At 42.4% G+C, this 20,228-nt stretch overlaps 1 protein-coding gene and 1 long non-coding RNA gene across 2 annotated transcripts in view; one reads left to right on the top strand and one right to left on the bottom strand.

The window, feature by feature from the left end:
- Positions 1-8,684, bottom strand: part of LANCL2 (LanC like glutathione S-transferase 2) — a 33,308-nt gene extending 24,624 nt beyond the window's left edge. Inside the window, exon 1 of the mRNA XM_036399427.2 lies at positions 7,670-8,684. Within this exon, the coding sequence (XP_036255320.1) occupies positions 7,670-7,870 (201 nt within the window). The 5' untranslated portion in view covers positions 7,871-8,684. The remainder of the gene's footprint in view (positions 1-7,669) is intronic.
- Positions 8,685-10,200: 1,516 nt separating this feature from the next.
- Positions 10,201-19,776, top strand: LOC118696988 (uncharacterized). The gene is made up of 3 exons (XR_004981709.1): positions 10,201-10,525; positions 11,556-11,674; positions 19,659-19,776. It is a non-coding gene; the product is annotated as an uncharacterized LOC118696988 (long non-coding RNA).
- The last annotated feature ends 452 nt before the right edge of the window (positions 19,777-20,228 follow it).

The raw sequence follows: 20,228 nt of genomic DNA, 5'->3' as shown, positions 1-20,228 counted from the left end.
TTGTGCCATACTGGTTATGGTAACTAGAAAGGCTCATTATCAGCACAAAAGTGATGCAGAAAAACCAAAATATGTTGGTTTGGAAATTAATAATTTTGTTATTTATTTGAACCATATCACTTTTTCCATTGCAGTGAGAGAGCAGGCAAAGATACATCCCAATACAAAGTCTTCCAAAGCCAACAAAAATGTAAAGAATGTAAGTACTTCTGTAACATCACTCACCTTTGGCACTAATCACAAGATGTCTAAATTATGCTGTCCTTGTTAGCAATAACTGTCTCCCCTACCTGCTTTCTTTCATTTGGAGGGTTTCTAAAGAGAATTTAACTCACCTAGTTTGGTAAATTCAGCACTAGAAGTACACACCTACATTAGAGCACAGTGCTAGTTAGATCCCCATATGGGCCATTCACTTAAGAGTCAGACTCAATGGTTGTTATAAGTCCATTCCAACACAGAATATTCTGTGATTCTGTTATGATAAAATATTTTAAATACAATATATATATATTTATTTATAAAATTTCTATAATGTTGCAAATAAAAATCTCCTAAAAACCCCAAACATTTCACTTGCAGGCAACATTACAATAACATCCCAGCTCTTACTGACCATTGCAGCCATATCCAGCTTTATGGCCATGGCACTAAAACAAACCAGAACCAGGGGCAGATGAGGCAATAGGCAGCTGCTATGTATGTATTGTATATCATGATTTCTGGTAGGTAAGAGAAGTCTGTAACTTTAAAGTCTTGCATGCACATTTGGACCAAATGTCACATTGCTGATATGAGTCTGACAATGTAACCCTGAGGCCTCGTGGCACTCCTTTTGTCATTAAAAGTAACACTCTGGGTTTGACAGACATGGGATGAGTAATCTCATTTGCAATTGTCAAAGACATTTAGATATCCATGTGTTGTTCAAAAACACCCGTGGCATTTGCTTGCATGACATCTATGCTAAGAACTTGTGCAGAGCCACAGCAGGGCAATGGAGACCTGAGTCACAGCTTCCTCACAAGTTGCCAATGTACCTATCTTTCTTGCTACCACCAGCTCCCAAAACAACCATCTTGCTCTTAAACCCTATTTTAATTCATCATGTTTTTGGGGATCGATGCTACATGCAAAACCAGACTGCAACAGTAAGCAACTGATTCTGCAGAAGTAGAAAGGAGATGATCTATACACACAGTGCTACCTCCCAAACAAGCAGAATACACTTTTATTTCACCTCACTTTGTTGTTGGTAATGTGTAGAACAGAACACATAACATGGTGCTGTATTGTCTTTGCCGAGGTATATTTCAAAGAGAAGAAAACAGAGCTCAAGTTGGTTTTCTGCAGCAAGAACTCATTCAGAAACCAAACTTGCATAGAAGATGGCAGAAAGGACATGACAGACACTGGTGAGGAAGAATGTAGTAGGGGAAAACTCCCAGTTCTGCCTAAATGAGGAATCCTGGCTGTACAGAAATCTTTGGGAACTTTGCCACTGACTGTAAGGGAGCCAGGTTTCACACCCATGCATTGGAGCATGGGTCTACTGAAGCAGGATGAGCTCTCATACCTCCACAAGTTCCTGCAAAAGCAGACAAGAAGGGATGGCAGTAGGGATGCAGAATCTAGCAAGGTTTGCTAGGAGGTGACCAGTCCTTTTGCACAGAAGAACAAGTTCTGCTTTATTTTTACCTAAGTCAAAAGGCTCTTACAGCTCCAAGTGCAGCGCCTTCTTCTCTGAAAATACCAGATACTGTTGAAGCTCATCACCCAGCCTCTGAAACACTCAAACACAGTTCTGTGATACTTCTCAGACAGGTCCTCCAGAAACAAATGCCAGTTCTGCAAAACCACATGCTTAATAAATGCTTTGAAACATTACTGTCTGTAGAGCACATTGCAGAGTTTTTCAGTGATCTGTCACTTAGTGCCATACATGTGACAATGGGGAAAAAAACAAAAAAAAAAAAGTAAAAAAGAAGGGGGAGAGGAGGAAGAGATAGAGAAATCAATAACTGTAGGCAAATTCCTACACTGCTACAAATGCCAGCTTAGGAACAGGCTTTAAACACAGTCATCGCCCTCAGAGGATGTAAGGGTGTGAAAAACATCATTAAAAGGCAAATATTCAAGTTATAGAAAGAACTACTTAAGGCATGTGAGAAATAAGAAGACTGTGTCTCTAATGCATTTGTGTGTGAGAGAAGTTATATGTCTCATTGGTTATAAGACAGCAAAAATCCAAAGTTTAAAGATCTAAATCATCACAAAGAATCATCAAAGAGCTCCAGATTTTTGGTAAGCAAAATAAACACGATTAACAGATATCCTATGTTTTGGGAAATGAAGACTGATAAAGCAAAAGAGCAATACTGAAAATCACTGGTCCTCCAGGTAGCCCAACACCAACATGCAACTTCTTGAAAGCTGAGAAAATAAAAGTCTGAGTATGATTTAAAGTCACTTATTACACAGAAGTGTCTAGCCCAGCTGTGACATTTTTAGGCGGTCCTCAAGTTTCAAAGAAAGCTAAAACCTCTACCAATTCTAAGTTACCTCAATGCAGAGAGCAGACATATTCCACATATTGAGCTTGACAGCAGATAAGTGCAGTTAGACCCAAATAAAATTTATTTTCACCAGGAAGCAAGTATGTGTTATTGCACTTGCCCACACAACTAGCTGGAGTAACAACTCATTAACATGCAGGTTTGCAAGATAAAACTAGAAACTGATGAAGAGTGGATGGATGTGAGACAATTTAATCAGAACTTGGGGGTTTGATTTTATGAAGTATTTTCATTCAGAACTGGTTGACTAAAACCTAACAGGCTTAACTCTTATGGTCACCTCTTGAACAGCAGGAGAGGCGTTCACTAGAAAAGCATCAGAAAAGCCCTAAGCAGTGTTCAGTGCTGCCTGTGCTGTGGGAAAGAAACAGCAGTTCTTCCTTCCAGGCTGTGTACGACTGCCAGGAGTTAGTGAGGGACAATGAAGTACAACAGAGTGATTTCCTGGATCAGTTTTGACCAAGACTCTCAAAAACCAAAACAAACTTTCCTTCTGAAGAATCACAGAGAATACTGCAAACCTTGTTTGTTTGAGAGTCCCCTATGAAAATAGCACATGCCTGAGCTGGACAGCCAGGAAATGGTCAAAAAAGTAATAAGCTCAAGAAATGCAGCTACCTCATCCCACATCTCTGGAAAAAAAGTGGGAAGAATTATTTAGTGGCTTTGGAGGTTGAATTTTGCCTCCAGTGCAATAAGTTGTATAATACTCATTAGTATAAGTTGTTGCTGAGTCAGTCCCAGAGCACAGAGAAATTGCTGCTCCCAGTGAGATAACTAAAATGCACAGTAAGGCAACTGCAAAAAGTTTTTAAAAACAAAACAAAAACAAAACAAAAACAAAAAAACAACCCCAAACTAAACAAACAAACAAAAACCAACAAAAAACAAAGGGAGAAGACAAGTGAGGCTATGACAAAAATCCATATACATATATATATATATATATATGTATTTAAAAGTATATTTTACAGGAGAAGGAAGACTAAAAGCCACGTAAGGGCATTATCAGAAGTAACAGGAGATTGAGAAAGCATTAGGAAACTAAATACTACTAAATCATCCAAATGATAAATCTAAGTAAATATCCTATATCACCATTAATAGGTACTTGCCAATGAGCACCATTATCTTTGAACAGGTTCCCTGTAAGAAGTCCCCTGCAAAGCCTAATAAGGTATTGTATACATTTCTCAGAGCATACCACTTTTTTCTAATATTCTTAGAACACTATGGCAAGTCAGGAAAAAACAAACAAAGAAAGAATTTGCCTAAAAAAGAAGTTAAAAGTTTGGGCACTCTAGTGATCAATCCATGAAGTTTGAATCTAATTTTGCTTCTGTCTTGTGATTCCCCAACAAATTCAGACAATGTAAGGGCTGGGATCATGTTAATTTCTTGATGACAAGGATGCTTCTTTTTTTTTTTTTCACAACCACAAAATGCAGATCATTGTCTAGGCTTCCACCTTCCCCTGGCTGAGCAGATAATATCAGGCTGCCTTTTTTTCCCATGTCACTTGCCTGTAGTCAGTGTGAAGGAGAATCCCCAATCACACCTGACCATACTGCAAATGTAGCCACAGGGCTGTGGTGGCTCTGAGGCCAGGAGGCAATAGATCCTTGAACCAGCCATCACCACCCCTCAGGAGCAAGCTCTCCTCACCCTTTTTCTTCCCAGGAAATCCTTTAGAGCTGTGTAACTCTCTACCCCACTAGGGAACTAAGAACTAGGGAGTGTTCTTTGTTATGAGTCTATTAATTTCTCTGCCTCCCCCCCAGCCATCTACATTTCCATTTTGAAAACTTTTGGACTGACCACTTTGAGATAATATCTATAGGTACATTTTTAGGTTAAGGTATCTCTGTGGGGCCCAAACAAAAAAGAAAAAGGCTACAGGATGTATATTTGATTGAAATACTAAACATCACTTATTAAACAAAGGTTTACATTTAAAATTATGTTTCTTATTAATCTAGAATTAATGCTGTCTGATGAATTATTACTTTGGCTTTCTCAGACAAGTCACAGAAGCAATTTAAGTTCATGATACTTTAATGATTAAGAGATCTAGTAATGAAAACAGTGAATTTCAACTACATGAGCAGAGCCCACATAGACAGCTGCATTGTTTACTGTGACTACTTATAAGAAAGCAAATCAGCAACCTCAAATTCTGTTCTCCTGCTCCCATACCTTCAAGATTTCTGAACAATACTTTACCCACACACACTTCCATATGGAGATTTTTGTCCCGATTGTGTCACCTTTCAGACAATCCCTTGAAGACCTTCTTGTCCTTTTATCAAGCAGGTGAATTTTAGATGGCAATCATGACAGACTAAGAAATCGAATGGATTAATAATGCATTGCCTTCCATGACAACAGCAGAGCCCTGCACACCTCAGGCTGTCATTACATGAGTCACTCAGCACTCCTCACTCCACTCAGCAGCAGATGGGAGAGGAAGGAATTATGCATGCACTGAGGCCTTCTGAAAGATGCCTTCATTTTTAGAAAACCTGTGTGCTTGTGTACAGAAGTTTACAGAACAGACTTCCTACCCTGTGTAAAGTCCCTTTGTCTTCACTGGGGCTTTAGGCAAGCAAAGACATTTCTCTGATGGAATGGGAGTCATTAAATGCAAAAATAAAACACTAAAACATAAACTGAAAATCATCACAACAAAAAAAGTACCCATCATGAAATGTCACAATAAGTGACTAGTACTAGGAGTGACAGCATGCAAATACTTCAAAGAATAGAAATACACATAAATATTCTCACAGCTATTCTAGCTGTTCTAGCCCAGAAACAGATAAAATGACTCCTGAGATTTTGCAGGTGTAAAACCAAAATAAAATGTACACTTGCTTCTGCCTTCTCCTATGAAATGCACAGAATTGCTGTAGTTACATGGTTTTAAGGCAGTACAGAATTTTTTTTTTTCCCAGAGGCACTTCATCCTCCTGAACAGAGCCCACACACACCACCTTTTATCAAATACAAGACTACTTAGGTGCTCTAACATATTTTCTGAACACACCTGCACAAATAGCAGCTGACTGCCACTTTCTAAAAAGGAATGTCATCCACCATTGATGCTGGGGAAAAAAACACATACATGCACTGTAAAAACACCATTCTCATGCATAGGAGAGCCTAACAGGCATTGCTAATGTGAACACAGGGCTAGAAATTCTTGACTAACTCATTTCAGCTCTGCCACAGAACAACATCTCTCAATTTGGATTCATTCAAGAATCAAATCTGAAGTAAATTAGAGTTGAACTATTCTGCAACAGATCTAGTATACTCTAAAATGTACAGATGTTCATCTTCTAAGGATGTAGTGTTCATCTTCAAGGATGTTCATCTTCTTTTAATATCTCACCATTCTTCTGGTTAACTCACTTGAGAAAGCTTTAGTCCATCTAGCAGTAAATGAAGGAGTGTTTTCTCTTTTAAATATGGACATGAAGTGTGGGGTTTAAAGCAGGTACACAAGATGACTGGCCTACAAGGGACTCGGTATGTTTTTTACCAATTTGACAACAATATCTAGCTATAGTGGTTCTGCCATCTCCTCTCTGCCTTTTTAATTCAACTCATCATACTTAGATGATTTTTATAGACTAAGCCAGATACAAAAGAACAAAGAAATAACAGTTCTCTTCCACAAGAAAAAAAAAACGTTACTGACACTCAGCATACTGCCTGGGAGCTGTATACAAAACAAAGCAGATTTCACTTTTGAACCTACTCTTGCTTTTTAAACCTCTTCAAATGCTTTGCTTTTGACAGCTGCAATTATCTGCAGCAGTTAGACACTGAAACCCCAAACCATTCTCTTTTGTGCACTCTGCTTAGCCACATACAACTTCATAAACCTCATAAACCACAGTCATAAACAACTTGGTGAAACCTTTCATTGCCTTGGACTGATGGTGAGCTGATGGTGTCCTGCAGGTACTTAAAGTGGTCAGAGCAAATGTCCCTCCCACTGTTGGGCATCACCATCCTTGTCTCACTCTATCAGTAAGTCAAGGTAATTCCATATTGCCACAAGCAGGAAAATACAGAGCTGGTATCAAGAGGTTTCCTTTATTCATCCCAGCATACAATCAAGAAAGTTGGGAAGCTAACTTCCTACCCTCAATGCATCTGTGCTTGCAGCAGTGTCACCACGCAGTGTTTTCCATGCAAAAGAGGACAAAGCTGCACAGTATTGAAGGATGAGGCTGCAGAGGGGCTAAATGACAGAAAGTCCATATTCTGGCATTCCTTCTGCAGATTAATCCAGCCTGCATGTTAAGAGGCCAGGCCAGAACAGCTTCTCTACTTAAAACCTAAGACACTCACAGTATACCAAACAGCAGCACATGGCATCAAGGAGATAACCAGAGCAGGAAGAGTGCAAACCTTGTGTGACCAGTCCTACCAGGCAAACCTTCTGTGAGCATGAACCAGCTTGCCAGGTGCCTATCATGGAGCACCTGAACCTATAAAAGCGCACATGTCAGTAAATAAACACGTGAGAAGAGTCTAGCTTCACCTGATGAGTGAGCGTTGCTGTCACCCGAAAATAAACTCTCCTTTTCTAGATGGGCGTTCATCTTTTCCATTCCCTTATGCATTTTCTCTGGTGAAACTCGGGCAACTTCTGCTGACAACTTCTTCTGAGACACCCAACCACCGTGGTATAAGCAGCTATAGCTGTTCTGCTATACATCGTTCAGCTGGGGCCCCGCGTTCATTCCCGTACCAAAGTAAAACAAACAGCCCGAATTCAGAGCCGCCGCTGCCGGGCTGAGCCGTGCGGCCGGGCTGAGCTCCCGCTGCTTCCCTCAGTTCACCCCGCCGCTCCCTCCCCTCGGGCGCCCCCGAGGCCGCGGCGGCCGCCCCGAGCTCGGCCGGCGCGCAGGCCGCGGGCAGCCCCACCGCCCCCGCCGCCGGGCCCGCGCCCCGCCGGAGCCGTCCCAGGGCGGAACCCACGGCCGCCCGCGCCGCGGGGCCGCCGGCAGCGAGCAACCCACAGGAGAGGCCGGGCTCCGGCTCCGGGACGCGGCGCCTGCCCGCCGCCCGGGACTCACCTTCCCATCGGCGCCGAAGGGGAGGGAGTCCTCCTCCGCCGGCGGCTGCAGCGCCCTGTCCCGGTGAGCGTCCGCCGCGCTGGGGGCTGCCACGGCTCCCTGGGGCTGGTAGTCGGGGTAGGGGTTGGCGAAAGCCCGCTCCTCCATCTCCGCTTCACCGCCCAGCTGCAGCTTCAGCCTCTTGGACATGCTCTCTCCCATCTCAGCCGGCCCCCGGCCCGCCTCCCCGCACGGCGAGCCGGCGGGGACACACTCCGCCCCGCAGAGCGGCTTTGCAGCAACGCGAGCGCCGCGGCCGCCCCCGGCTACAGCTGCCCCCGGCTACAGCGGCCGTGCAGCGGGGCTGGTTCAGGAGGGCGGCTGCGGTGACAGGGTCTGCGGCCGCGGGCCCATCGGGGCCGCTCCAGGGCGGAGGCGCCGCCGCCCCGACCCCGAGCCACCGAAGCCCAACTTTGGAAGGCGAAAGGGAAAGCTGTGAGGCCGCGGCTCTGCTCGGCGTGCCTGTCACCCGAGGCGGGGGAGCGGCGAGCGCGGGGCCATCACAGCCTGTACAGGGGCAGAGCGCGGCCGGGGCCGCGGCCGGGCCCCCCCGCGGGAAGAGGCAGCCCGCCCGCCGGCGCAGGCTGGGTGGCACGGCTGCAAAGCTCGTTCCAGCGCCTCATCCTCCCCCGCCGGGGCGTCAGTGCCTCGGGCTGCTGCTGCCGCCGGCCGCACGCCGGGCGGCGGAGCGGGGCTGCCGCCAGCTCCTCCCGCCCGTCCCCCCGCGGCGGGGGCGAGCCGCCGCCCGGCGCATCTCAGAGGAGCGGCAGCAGCAGCAGGAGGGGCACGGACAGCCCCAGTAGCAGGCAGTACGCCACCAGCTCCTTCGCCCGGCTCATCCGCAGCCGCCGCCGGGCCGCGCTCATCCGCCAGCAGCCCCCGCGCCCGGCGCGCCGGTCCCCGGCCAGCCCCGGCGGGAGGGAGGGATGCGCTCCTCGGCCACCGCCCGGCGGGGACGGCGCAGCCGGCGGCGACCGCCCCTCAGCGGGCGAGAGGAGGCAGCTCCCCGGGGAGAAGGGGGGTGGTCTCCTTCCCTCGACCCGCCCCCGGGCTGTAATGTTGGCCCGGCCGCGCTCACCGTTCGGCCGACGGGGAGCCCGCTCCAACAAGCCAAAACATACTAGAAAAATAGCCCCAGCCCCCCCCGAATGACACCAGAAAACCTCACAGCCCTGGAGGGGGCTGGCGGCGGTGGGTGGGGAAGGCCCTCAGCGATCGGCGGTGGCGGCGGCTGGACGTGAGGGTGGGATCGCATCCCACCTGGGGAGGAGCGGCGTCTGGATCCCGTGTGAATCGCGCGGTTGTGTCTCGGATCCAGTCCTGGGAGGGGGGGACTGAATGCCAGGGCACTGTGTCACCATAAATTTAGCCCGTCGTCTTATGACACCTCCACTCTAAGCTAGGAGAAGAGCTCCAGATGAGAGGGAACTGTACAGTCATTGAGGATAAATCTTTTTTATTCACAAATAAATGGTACGTGCTGTCGATATAGTCATAGATTTCAGGAATTGGTACTGCGTACTGAAACATCGCTGTGTAGAGCGAACCGGCAGAAAGCCTGCAATCCGGCGAAAACGCTGCACACAGCATTGTGTCAAAATACAGGCACGGGAGAACTCATTATCCCCTGAAATATTTACCCCCAACAATGCCATTCCTTTTTGCCAGTAATTGTAGGTCAGACGGACCATAAAGCATTAATTCAATAACTGGGCACTGTGCAGACTTATTGATCTTTAGTTTTATGCATTGGGTAATTTTATTGCTATCAAAATACATATTCAGTGCATAAGATTAAATATAGGTGACATCTGTCCTGGCATTAGCTTCAGTTTACAGTTGCTGGTAGCAATATACATGTGAATAAAGGGGTCATTTCTGTCACCTTGTCACAGGATGTGAATTTAAATTAATACTTGCTTTTATTTATTTTTATAAATTAAGCTGATGACAAAGCAGAAATTCCAAGCAACCTGTCTGACATGAAGTACCTTGTATTTGCTCTGGAAGTGAATATAACCAGTCACTTAAAAATCAGAGTAATCTATAAAATATCCTCTTCTTTGATAATTAAAAAATCACTTTATGCATCATGTATTCTTTAATGGGTAAATCTTTTGTGCTGTATTGCAGTGCCTGAAAAGGTAAATTCAGAACCTTTTTAAAACATTTCTTGCCTCTGAGTAAATATTTTAAGTAACATGTTTTCATCTAGGATGATTTCCTACCTTTAGTGGAGACCAGCTGCATCAGCACAAGTAATGGCATTCCCATAATGAAGATGAGAGTTAAGCCTTTAATATGAGTGTGTGTGGTTTCTGTTTTGTTACACCTTCTACTCTTCTTGAATCAAAATTATGGAAATATAAAAGCAGGATCGTACCAATTAGTACCTGCTCAAGGCCTACAGGTGTAAGGAGAGAAGGTGCTCTGGTACCTTGCAAGAGCAGGTTCTTCCCTTCTTCTGGAGCTGTGGGTTTGTGGGTTGCTGGGTTGGCATCTCTTCCCTTTTGCATCATTGCACTGTTTGATAATCTGCATGCTGCTGTGTTTAACACCCTGTTTTCTGGAACACTTCTTTCATGTTCACTGTTCTTCACATTTGTTCCAATGTGGTATGTTGAGTTTCCAGCATACGAGGCCTTCTTTTGTTCTTAGCAGATGGGATAGAGTTCAAAAGACTTTCAGGCTTCTTTTCAGTGTTTTTTCCTTTTGTTCTTTTATCCCTGATGCATGTAGATCTCCCACAGCCCAATAGGGAATCATGGATGAAGGAGGAGGAAAAACTTTGGGCTGACTGAGGTGTCCACCTGTAACGTAAGTTTTAAGCAATAATAAATTCACATCTCTCATCTCCAGCAGTATGAAGCAGGAGGCTTTGCCTACTGAAATCATGATTACATTTGTGCTTTCATCCAGAAAATTTCTAAATGTTACTGAAAGCACTGAGCCCTCACCCTTACTTCACCACCCCAGCTACAAGCACTCCTGTAACCTGCCTTCTGCATCATGGGCAAATATGCAGCCCTGCAGCAAGCCAGTCTAGCAGGAAGTTGTGCTTTTCCTTTCTGTGATGTAGGTAAAATCCAAATAATGTCTAAACAAAGCCTGATTCTTACTTAGAAATCAGTTTCTTCATGTAGATGATGAAAGTTTTTGCTTATCAGATCAATGGGCTATTCATTCTTTACACAAGAGGAAATCTTAAACGCTTCTCTTATGGCCTTTCCTTTTCTCCAGTCCTCTTCACATGCTGCAGCATCTGATACTCTGCTCATCATGAGACTAGTGCCAATTTTTTTTAATATTAAAATATCTGTTTTAATAGTAAAATAAAATATCGGTCAGGACTACAAACCAGAATCCATACATAAATCATTAGTGATGCTGTGCTTTCCTATGCCTTTTGCTGCTTGATTCCCAACATGAGTTGTAAATGAACCTAACTAACAAGGTGGGAAAGAGCATCGTATATCACAGAGTCAACTTTCTGAGGACTAGCACACAGCTGCCCTTCCCACTACACTCCGTGGGAGCTGCAGCGTGATGCAATGTATGTGGCTGTGGAAGGAGTGTGAGCACCCATCAGGAATCTCCATAGCTCTAGCTGTGACATGTTCAATGGTTCTTTCAGCATCTGTGATCATTCTCATTACAGTGTAATAGTGCTCATTTATTTTCATGCACAAGGGCTCCACATATGTGCAAGCAACAGCTCCATCCATGCTTTGCTCCATGGAGACAGGATGATGAGTATATGACTTCAGCACCCATGCTAAAGTGCTTTTTAAATTCTGGGAAACCATTGTAGCAGCTGGCATTAATCTCATTTTATTTCTGATTGTAGAGATCCAGCTGAAATTAACTGAGAGAAGCAAGAGCTTCAGGAATGGACCCTGAGGTGATGCATAATGGAGAACAGGGCTGTGCACTGCTTTATTTTAAAGCAGTATGTGGAAAAACAAGGTATGGCAATTTCTCAGCTAGTGTCAATTAGGACAGCAGATCAGTGGAGATGGACTAGTTTATACCTGCTGCAAATCAGGGGTCATACTTTTATTGAACACAAATATAGTCCTTCATACTTTCATACAAAGCTTTTGCTTTTTCTCTGGTCATCTCTTCAGACTACACTCTGTCTATGATGTATCCTTTGTGCTCTGCAGCAAACCTTTTACTCCTTGATCACTGCCTAGACCTGTAGTAGCCTAATAGAAAGAATTTCCTAATTCCCTCTTCACTTCCCTTTATCTGTACTTCCTAGTTTCTTTTTACCTCCACCATTGTATAAGAATATATTCTGCTACTAAATTTTTTAAAGCTGTTTAGGTCTAATAAGCTACGGACAGTTGCTGCTTGTAAAAAACCATGATATTATGAAATAAAATCTGCAGGATTAGGTTTTGCATTTTAATTGCAAAGGACTTGCAGGCTTTGGATCAAGTTCAGTCCTGTGTTCAGTAATAAAACGTAAGAGTCAACTAGTCTGTGTGAGATGTTATTATACTGTTATCAGTAGCAACAAATTTCTCTGGCTGCTGTAAATAACTGACCTCTATTATTGTATAATTTTACTATTTAAGATCTCAGAGATTCTTGTGAATCTGAGAAGACACTTTGTGATTCAACCACAAAAGTAATGTTTCTCTAATATAGTTGTCTTCTTATTTTATTTTCTTGTCTTTTGCTTTGCAGCAGAAAAAAGCAGTGTCATGAAGTCTGCTGCACTTCTGATGACTGCCTGCTAATAAATGATAAGCCTGAATAGCAGTTCTTGTACTTCAGCTTCTTTTTAAAGAATGGATTTTGTTACAATCAAACGTTTATGTTCCTTATCCCCTTATTGCCAGTAGGTTTTGATTTGCACATCCTGAGCAATACAACTAATGCTGAAATCATGCAAAGATGTCTGTAAATGTTCTTAGAGGTCCTCACCATCTATGATGAAAATGGAGAGAGCTTGCTGCTATTAAAATCTACCCTTTAGAATAATTTGCCTAATGTTCAATTCTAAAAGGAGTTATTTCCAAACCTGACAAGGTTTGTAAGTCTGGGGAAAGTTCAGTTAGTAGAAAACAAATGTAATCCTCCTGAAGCATGAGGAACAGAGGTGAAAGATGTTAGAATAGCAGTGACTGGCCAGTATCAATAAAAAGAAGCAACAAAACAAGTGTTGGACAAGAGGATTCCTTTTCCCTAAGGAAGCTGTTGCAAGCTGCACACCTTATTTCTTCTGATATTGTTTGAATGACTCAATGTCAGGGGCTTAAAAAGCAGCCCTAGTCACTACCTTGAGGTTAGGATAGGTGAAAGGCTCAGGCCTAGGATTCACCAGAAGTTATGGACATGTTGCTGTGATGCACCGAGTGATCTTTTAGTCCTGTTTCTTAAGGTTTGTTTTATGGAGGCTTGTGATCTTCAGAGCATATTCACAAGTCCATAGGTTTGGGTTCTGTCTTCAGCGGCTTTTGCTGAATCAGGACAGAGTGGGGAACAAGCACCTTCAGGCAAAGCAGTTTTACAACTTTTGCAGGGTAAGAACAAACTACAACAGTACAAGAAGGGAGAAGAAGAGAAACAATGAGAGACAAGGGAATTTGGGAAAAACTAGACAAAAAACCATCAAGGACTGTACTGCTCCTACCTAATGAAAGATCTTACTGACTGTAAATGAGGCACATAGCTTATTTCTGCCCTGACACTGAAAGCACAAATACAGCGAGTAGTGTTCCAGATAGTACAGCCTTGATAATGATAGTAGTGAAATGGCAAGAGAGTCTCTAACACAGGATGTGCCATCCATTGCCTGTCACTGCAGGTAGTCACCAACCTTCAGAATCAGCAATACAGCACCAATCTAGAGGACAAACAAATTTCTCACCCATCTTTCAGCTGCAAGAGGTCAGGGCTGTTCCTGCTGTGTTTGCTTGACCAGGTTTTGAAAAACACCACCAAGAAGGGTTTCCTCCACAGGCAGTCATCTCTGCTGTTGTTCCCTTCATCAAATTATTTCCCGTGTCAAACTTGAAAGTCCCCTGCTGCAGTTTCAGACCACGTAGAGAAGTGTTTACACTGTTCTTCATGCCTCTGTTGCCTTGCTAAGGAATCAAAACTAGCACAAGTACAGCTGTCCTCAGCACAGTGTTGGATCATGTGCACATGTGGATCATGGTGCAAGGTGTGTGAAATGGGCTCCATGCCTGAACAGCACTCTTCTCTTTCCCCCTGCCTCCTGCCCCCCCTCTCCCTTTTAAGTATAGCAGATCCCTTTTTTATCCTTGTGGAAACAGCATGAGGAGCTGGTGTGTTTTTACCAAAGAGCAATGGTGACCAAGGGAGTCACGGCCCCTTATTACCATTGCCTAATGCCATCTTGCTCACAGATTATAGGATGGAGTCATGGGTACGAGGCTGTGCGGCACATCCATTCCAGCTCCTCCCAGTCAGTGCAGGGCTTCATCTGCCCCTGCAAGGTGTACATTAGCACCATTAGCATTGCTCTTCCCATAATTTCCACATTTTGAGGCTAGGAGGAAGGAGAGACAGAAAGAGGAACAGATCCACTTTTTCCATTAGTCACTGAAATGGTCTGTGTTAGCCAAAAGCCTGTGCCTGGATAATCTTATTTTTTGAATTCTTCTTGGCCATTAAGTTCTGATTTGCATCTTTAAAAAACACCGTTATTTCAGAAAGCATGAGGGAAAAGATCAAATTTCCAAAAATGTAGGTGACTAGGATCTTAAGAAAGAAGCCAACTACTGCTGTAACAATGGTAAAACCCCTTTAGCCATGTAAGTAACAAAGAGCAAAGAAAGAGGTGTGAGGTTTTCTTTTATTTAAGGGAAGGATAAGGTTTAAACCCATTAAGGATACTAAAGGTAATCTAAATCTAGTGGAAAGGAAAAATAGTATTTTTGCTCAGTATTTAGTAGCAGAGAGATAACACAACATGGCTGTGAAAGAGGATAATGGGAATAAGTGAAGGAGAACAAATTACCACATTCAGGGTTTGGGTGAAAACTAAACTTAGATTATTTATTACTCAGTTTAACTGGGATTATTAAAGTTGGCAAATGAAACTGTAATTCCCCTAGTGATGTTTATCCATGCAGTGAGCAAATTAGCAAGTACTGTGTGGTTGGGGAGGAGCACATATAGGACCTGCTTAACCAACAGAGGAATCATGAAGCCATCCATTACCAACCATTAGTTGACCTTGCCAGGATGCAAAGATTTAGTACAGAGGTTGAAGAAAAGATTAATAGGAAAGATGGAGATAAATGGAAAAAATATTATGTGGGTTTGTAATATATCATTTAGAGTGGAGAAACTCACTACTGTTCTATGGCAAGAAAAGTAGTTCAGTAGCTGTCACTTTTTGTACAGTTGCAGTAACATAACTGGTAATTTCCCATGTAGCCCAGTAGCAGGTTAATACAATTATCTTACAGTAAGTGAGGATCCAGAAGAAAAGGGGGCAACAATGTGCTATTGTCAAAGGGAATGCATGGGGCTAGAGAAAAGGTAGTAGGGGTGGTAGTAGGGTAATAAAGGAGAGGATTTAGGAGTACATTTAACAGACATTTGTATTAACAATGTGTGTACAGCAAATAAGGAAAAAGCACAGCGAATTTTGCAGAGGATGATTAGAATGTTGTAGTATAAGACCTCAGTGAAATGGGCAGTTGTGAATGAAGGGTTGGTAGCTTTAACAGGAGTAACGATGTATTGACCAGAGTCCAAGGTCACAGCAATCTGCCTGCAGGGGAGCTGGTCAGTTGTAGTCCAAAAAAAATTCATTAAAATTGGAGCAGATGCAGAAAATGTGAATTGAGAGTCTGTTTAATGAGGAAAGCTGAGAGCATTTTGGCTTGTTTAGCAGAATGATGGCTGGAATGGTATATAGATGCTGTTCATAAAAAAGAGAGAGATATAAATATACAGCTGTATGTACACTAGGGAGGTATGTATGTACAGCTTTATATTTGGATATATATAATGGAAAAAATTATTATATGTTGCCCATGATGAAATTCAAGCTGAAAAAAAACCAAAAAAAAAGGAGTGATTCACTATCAGAAGAGGAAGATTTTGGGGCAACCTATCAGTGCGGCATTTTGGAAATACTTCAATAAACGTCTTGGGTAAAAAGTGCTATAATGTAGAAGTTGTGAGCCAGTAAACCAAGATTCTCATATTTCTGTGACTCAGGGAAGTACAGTAGTCTCAAGGGACACAAAAGACCTTCTCCTTATTCATCAACAGTGACACCTTCTAGGAGCCAGTGAATATGCAAACAAAGTTGTTTTTTTCTTCATAAATTCCTGCTGAGGGAGAGATATTGGCAAGTGAGATGGTTGTAATAATCACTAAGCTTCAGTGTGAGATTTCCCACAGCAGGCTTTTAAAGTCTAATTGTCATTAACAGTTCTGCACATGATGTGTTTATGTGAGGATGGAGAGCAGGCATCTAAACCTGCTTCAAATTCTGCCAAGGGAATGACAAGCCAAATTACTGATCTGACAGATAAGAAAGTTAGAAAAGGATGGATCTAGGCAGTCTTGTATTTTATGGCTTGAAGGGAGATTTTTGTCTGAAGTGAACTCCCCATTCAGACAGTTTCCTGACATGTGTGTTTATTTCCTCAGTTCTCTCCTGATGTTTAACTGTACAAATTTTTCCATCATCTACTACTGAGCTTCCAGGTCTAACAATAATGAGAAGACGGCTGAAATATGAAAGTAGGGCCCTCCTGGAAGCCATTTAAAATCTATCAGTCTGACATAAAAGAGGCTACTTATAGTGCTGTATTTAGATTTTTCCTAACCTGAGCAGATAAGGAACTTACGTGGGATATTCTCCCCTCTTTTCCTCAGATATTCTAGCTTTGAAGAGCATTTTGGGTCACAGAATAGAGGAATGACTTGGTTGTTGTTTAGTCCCTCCATCACTGTCACACTGCATGCAGTTCATCATAAGGCTGAGTACCCCTCTGCAGTTATGAAGATAATAAGTTGCATAATACAGAAGTTTATGTGCTTGAACAATGAAAGAGGTGACTGCTGTCACCATAGAAAACCTAAATTCTGCTGAGGTAACTGCACTGACTGGTTTGGACTTCCTTAAGTAGTTAAATAAATTAACATTACTTCTTCATATATGTGTTGCAACTCAGTTGCTAGATCGCATCAGAATTAAACAAACAACCTTTACGCTATTCTGGAGTAATGCTGGCCCTTATCAAGTAGTACAAATATTGTTGCATCCAGGCTCAAGCAGGTCATGCTTTTCACATCTATTTTTTTTGACCATAAACTACAGCATCTTTCTGGCCCAGAGGCTCCTTAACACACTGGGCCAACTTCTGTAAAAGTTATAGATTCCAGGGACTGAGGGGGAGGAAATGATTGCAAAACTATTGATTGTAGTTGACCATTTTAAGAAAAGGACAGCATGAGAGAAGCAAAATAGAGATAATGGGCTTCAGTAAAGCAGATGTTGGTAAAATTTGTGAGAGGATTCTTTTGGAGGGATAATTTAAGGAGGAAGTGCAGGAGAGATAGCAATTACTGAAAGAAACTGTATTTGAGATACAATAGCAAATTATTGTGCTGCAAAGGAGAAAGGAATCAGCATAAGCTCTTTAGAGTCTTGCATGTTTAAAAGGGATTTATTTACAAATTAGGAGCAAAGACATCTGTCTGAAGCTGAGTAGAAACAAAATAGACCTAAAGTTCATGGTTGAGCCCAGATGGGTAAACTACACAATGACTTACTACTATTGAGGGTGATTACAAATTAATGTGAAGAGAGTGTATGAACACTAGAAGAGCAGAAAAAAGCAAAGTAAAATTCTGGCCCATTCCTTAATAGGCAAGGAATACAAATAATAGGCCATGATGAGAAAGCCAAGATATTTAATGACATCTTTTCTTCAGGCATGACATAAATTGTTAGCAAATGCCTAAAGCATTTAGGTTGTTTACAAGAGCACAGAGTAGGGAAAGATGAGGTTAGAAAATATTTAATGTGTTACATATATTAAAGTTAGAGTGGCCTGATAAAACTGACCCTGGAATATCTAAGAAACTGAAGCAGTATCTGAACCAGTAACACCTATTGGTAACACAAGAGAAGGTTCTCTAGGAACTAGAAGAAAACCTACAGAACCCATTCTTCAAAAGACAAAAAGCAAGATTCAGGGAGAGAACAAGTCTATCAGTGTTATCCTGAAAGCTACATGTGATCTGTACATAGAGAGCAATATGCTAATAAAAACAGTCAGAGTAGATTTGTCAAGAATAAATCATGTCTAAGTAATGGTTTACTTCTCTGATAGCAAAACTGTTCTCATGGATAAGGGAGAAGCTGTAGACATGTCTTGACTGTGCTGAGGCTTTTGGCGTGGTCCCATCTAACATATTCTAAAGGAAACAAAAGAAACCTGTACCTATACCCAGGGTCACAGTACAGTGAGCACACTCTCATACTTTGAGCTTAAACTGGGAAGGCATTACATGCAGGGGTCTATAGAAATCATCTCAGCATTTTCATCGACAACATGAATCATGAAACACACAAGTGTCCAAACATGAAGCTAGGAGGGATTACACACTCTTTGAGACACAGGACCAAAATTCAGAGCCATACTGAGAAACAGCACAAAAGGCCCAAAATCAACAAGGGAAAATTCAGTATTTGAATACAAACATTTAACCTTGGGAAAGGAAAATTAAAATATAAACAATAAATTAGAGAATGAAGTTGCATGATTGCTCTTATGGAGATGTCTAATGGTGCCATAATATGATACTGTTACAAAACTAGGCAAATCTCATGCTGTGAGGCACTGACAGAAGTGTTGTGGGTAACATATGCAAGGTAATTATCCTTTCCTGCTTGACCCTGGGATGCTGACACTGGCATGGAACAGTTTTGGACACTACACTTTCTCAAGTGTTGCCAAACTGGGAGGAGTCCAGAAGAGGGAAATGAAAAAGGTAGGAGGTAGAGAAATCATGGCCAGAAACAAGAGCCAAAGTCGTGACTTTTGAGAAAAGATTGAAGGAAATTTCTTTGTTTGGTACAGAAAAGAGAAGACTAGAAATAAGATGTAATAATAATCCTGTATTCAAGGCTTGTTAAAGAGAAAGATGGTAATTGGTTCTCAGAGACCCATGCAAAACAGACCATGATGAACTCAATGAATTTGCATCACAGATATTTTATGGTGCAGTATTAGGAATTTATCTGTGGTGCAGTGCCTAAATATGCTACACAGGAGAGTGTAGCATATTTATGGAAGGATTTTTAAATCAGGCTGGACAAATTATTAAACATGGTCTAGGTATAATAGCCCAATCCTTCAGAGAGAAAAAAGGACTGTTAGATCCCAGGATGTCCTTACCAGGCTTACATTGCCATTATTCTACTAAATTAAGGCGAGGAACACAGCAGGATTTGACTTTACTATCTTTGCAGAAAAATTTCAGTTTCATACTTTGAATATACAAGGCCGTTTTATATGGATGTTAGACAACCACAAAAAAGAAAGGAATGTGATTTAATTATTTTTTTTAACTCTTTAATTTTGGGCCAGTTAAGGAATAATATGTGGAGAACAAGATGTAATTAAGGAAATATAGGAGGCTTATAAAGAATTAAATCTGGTGTGTATAATGAAATCCCAATAATTTCAGCAGACTGGTTGAGCTGGTAGCCTTGTTGGCAGAAATCAGGCTAATTATACCTGCTTTGAAAGTCCATTCTTAGGATTATTGTGGAAAATAAAATGGAGCATAATAGAGAATACAACTTTAATGTGAAAAACCAAGCACACAAGAAATGGAAAGTCAAGGAGAGGTGTAAGAAATCCTCAAGACCCTAAAAATCAGGAGCAATAGTTGAGGAATAAGTTTAAGTCAAAAATCTTCTCTGTGTTTGTCATAGAATCACAGACTATCCTGACCTGGAAGGGACCACAAGGATCATCAAGTCCAACTTCTGTCTCTGCACAGGACAATATCAAAAATCACACCATGTGCCTGGGAGCATTGTTCATGCACTTCTTGAGCTGTGTCAAGTTTGGTGCTGTGACCTCTTCCCTGAAGAGCCTATAAGATGGGCAGCAACTGTAAAGGTTTCCAAAGTTGTCATTTACACCCTTGTGCTCTGCAATCATAGTCTAGAAGGGTGGTGACTGGAGGGCTATGACCCTAACCCTCTTGGGAAGCTGTCACTTCAGTGTTGCTCCATTTGTAATATCTCTCCCAAATAAAGCATCTCTATGTTAAGACTATACCAGTGCTGGTTAATGAGGTCTCTTAATGCAGCAGCAATAAAGGGCATTGCTTGCTAGCTGCTGTAGTTTATGCATTTATCAGAACAGCTTTGGTGTTCTAAATGCCAGTGGTGAGACCCCAGATGTGAAATGAAATACAGGAGTTACCTATGAACTGCAAAATGTAGCACCCTGTTGTATTGTGTTGTTGAAGTTGGACTGTTCTGTTCCCCCCTTGT

This window comes from Molothrus ater, chromosome 1, assembly GCF_012460135.2.
Source record: "Molothrus ater isolate BHLD 08-10-18 breed brown headed cowbird chromosome 1, BPBGC_Mater_1.1, whole genome shotgun sequence".
Classification (NCBI taxonomy): Eukaryota; Metazoa; Chordata; class Aves; order Passeriformes; family Icteridae; genus Molothrus; species Molothrus ater.
The sequence above is the reverse complement of the archived record's forward strand: the minus strand, read 5'-3'. Positions and strand labels throughout refer to the sequence as shown.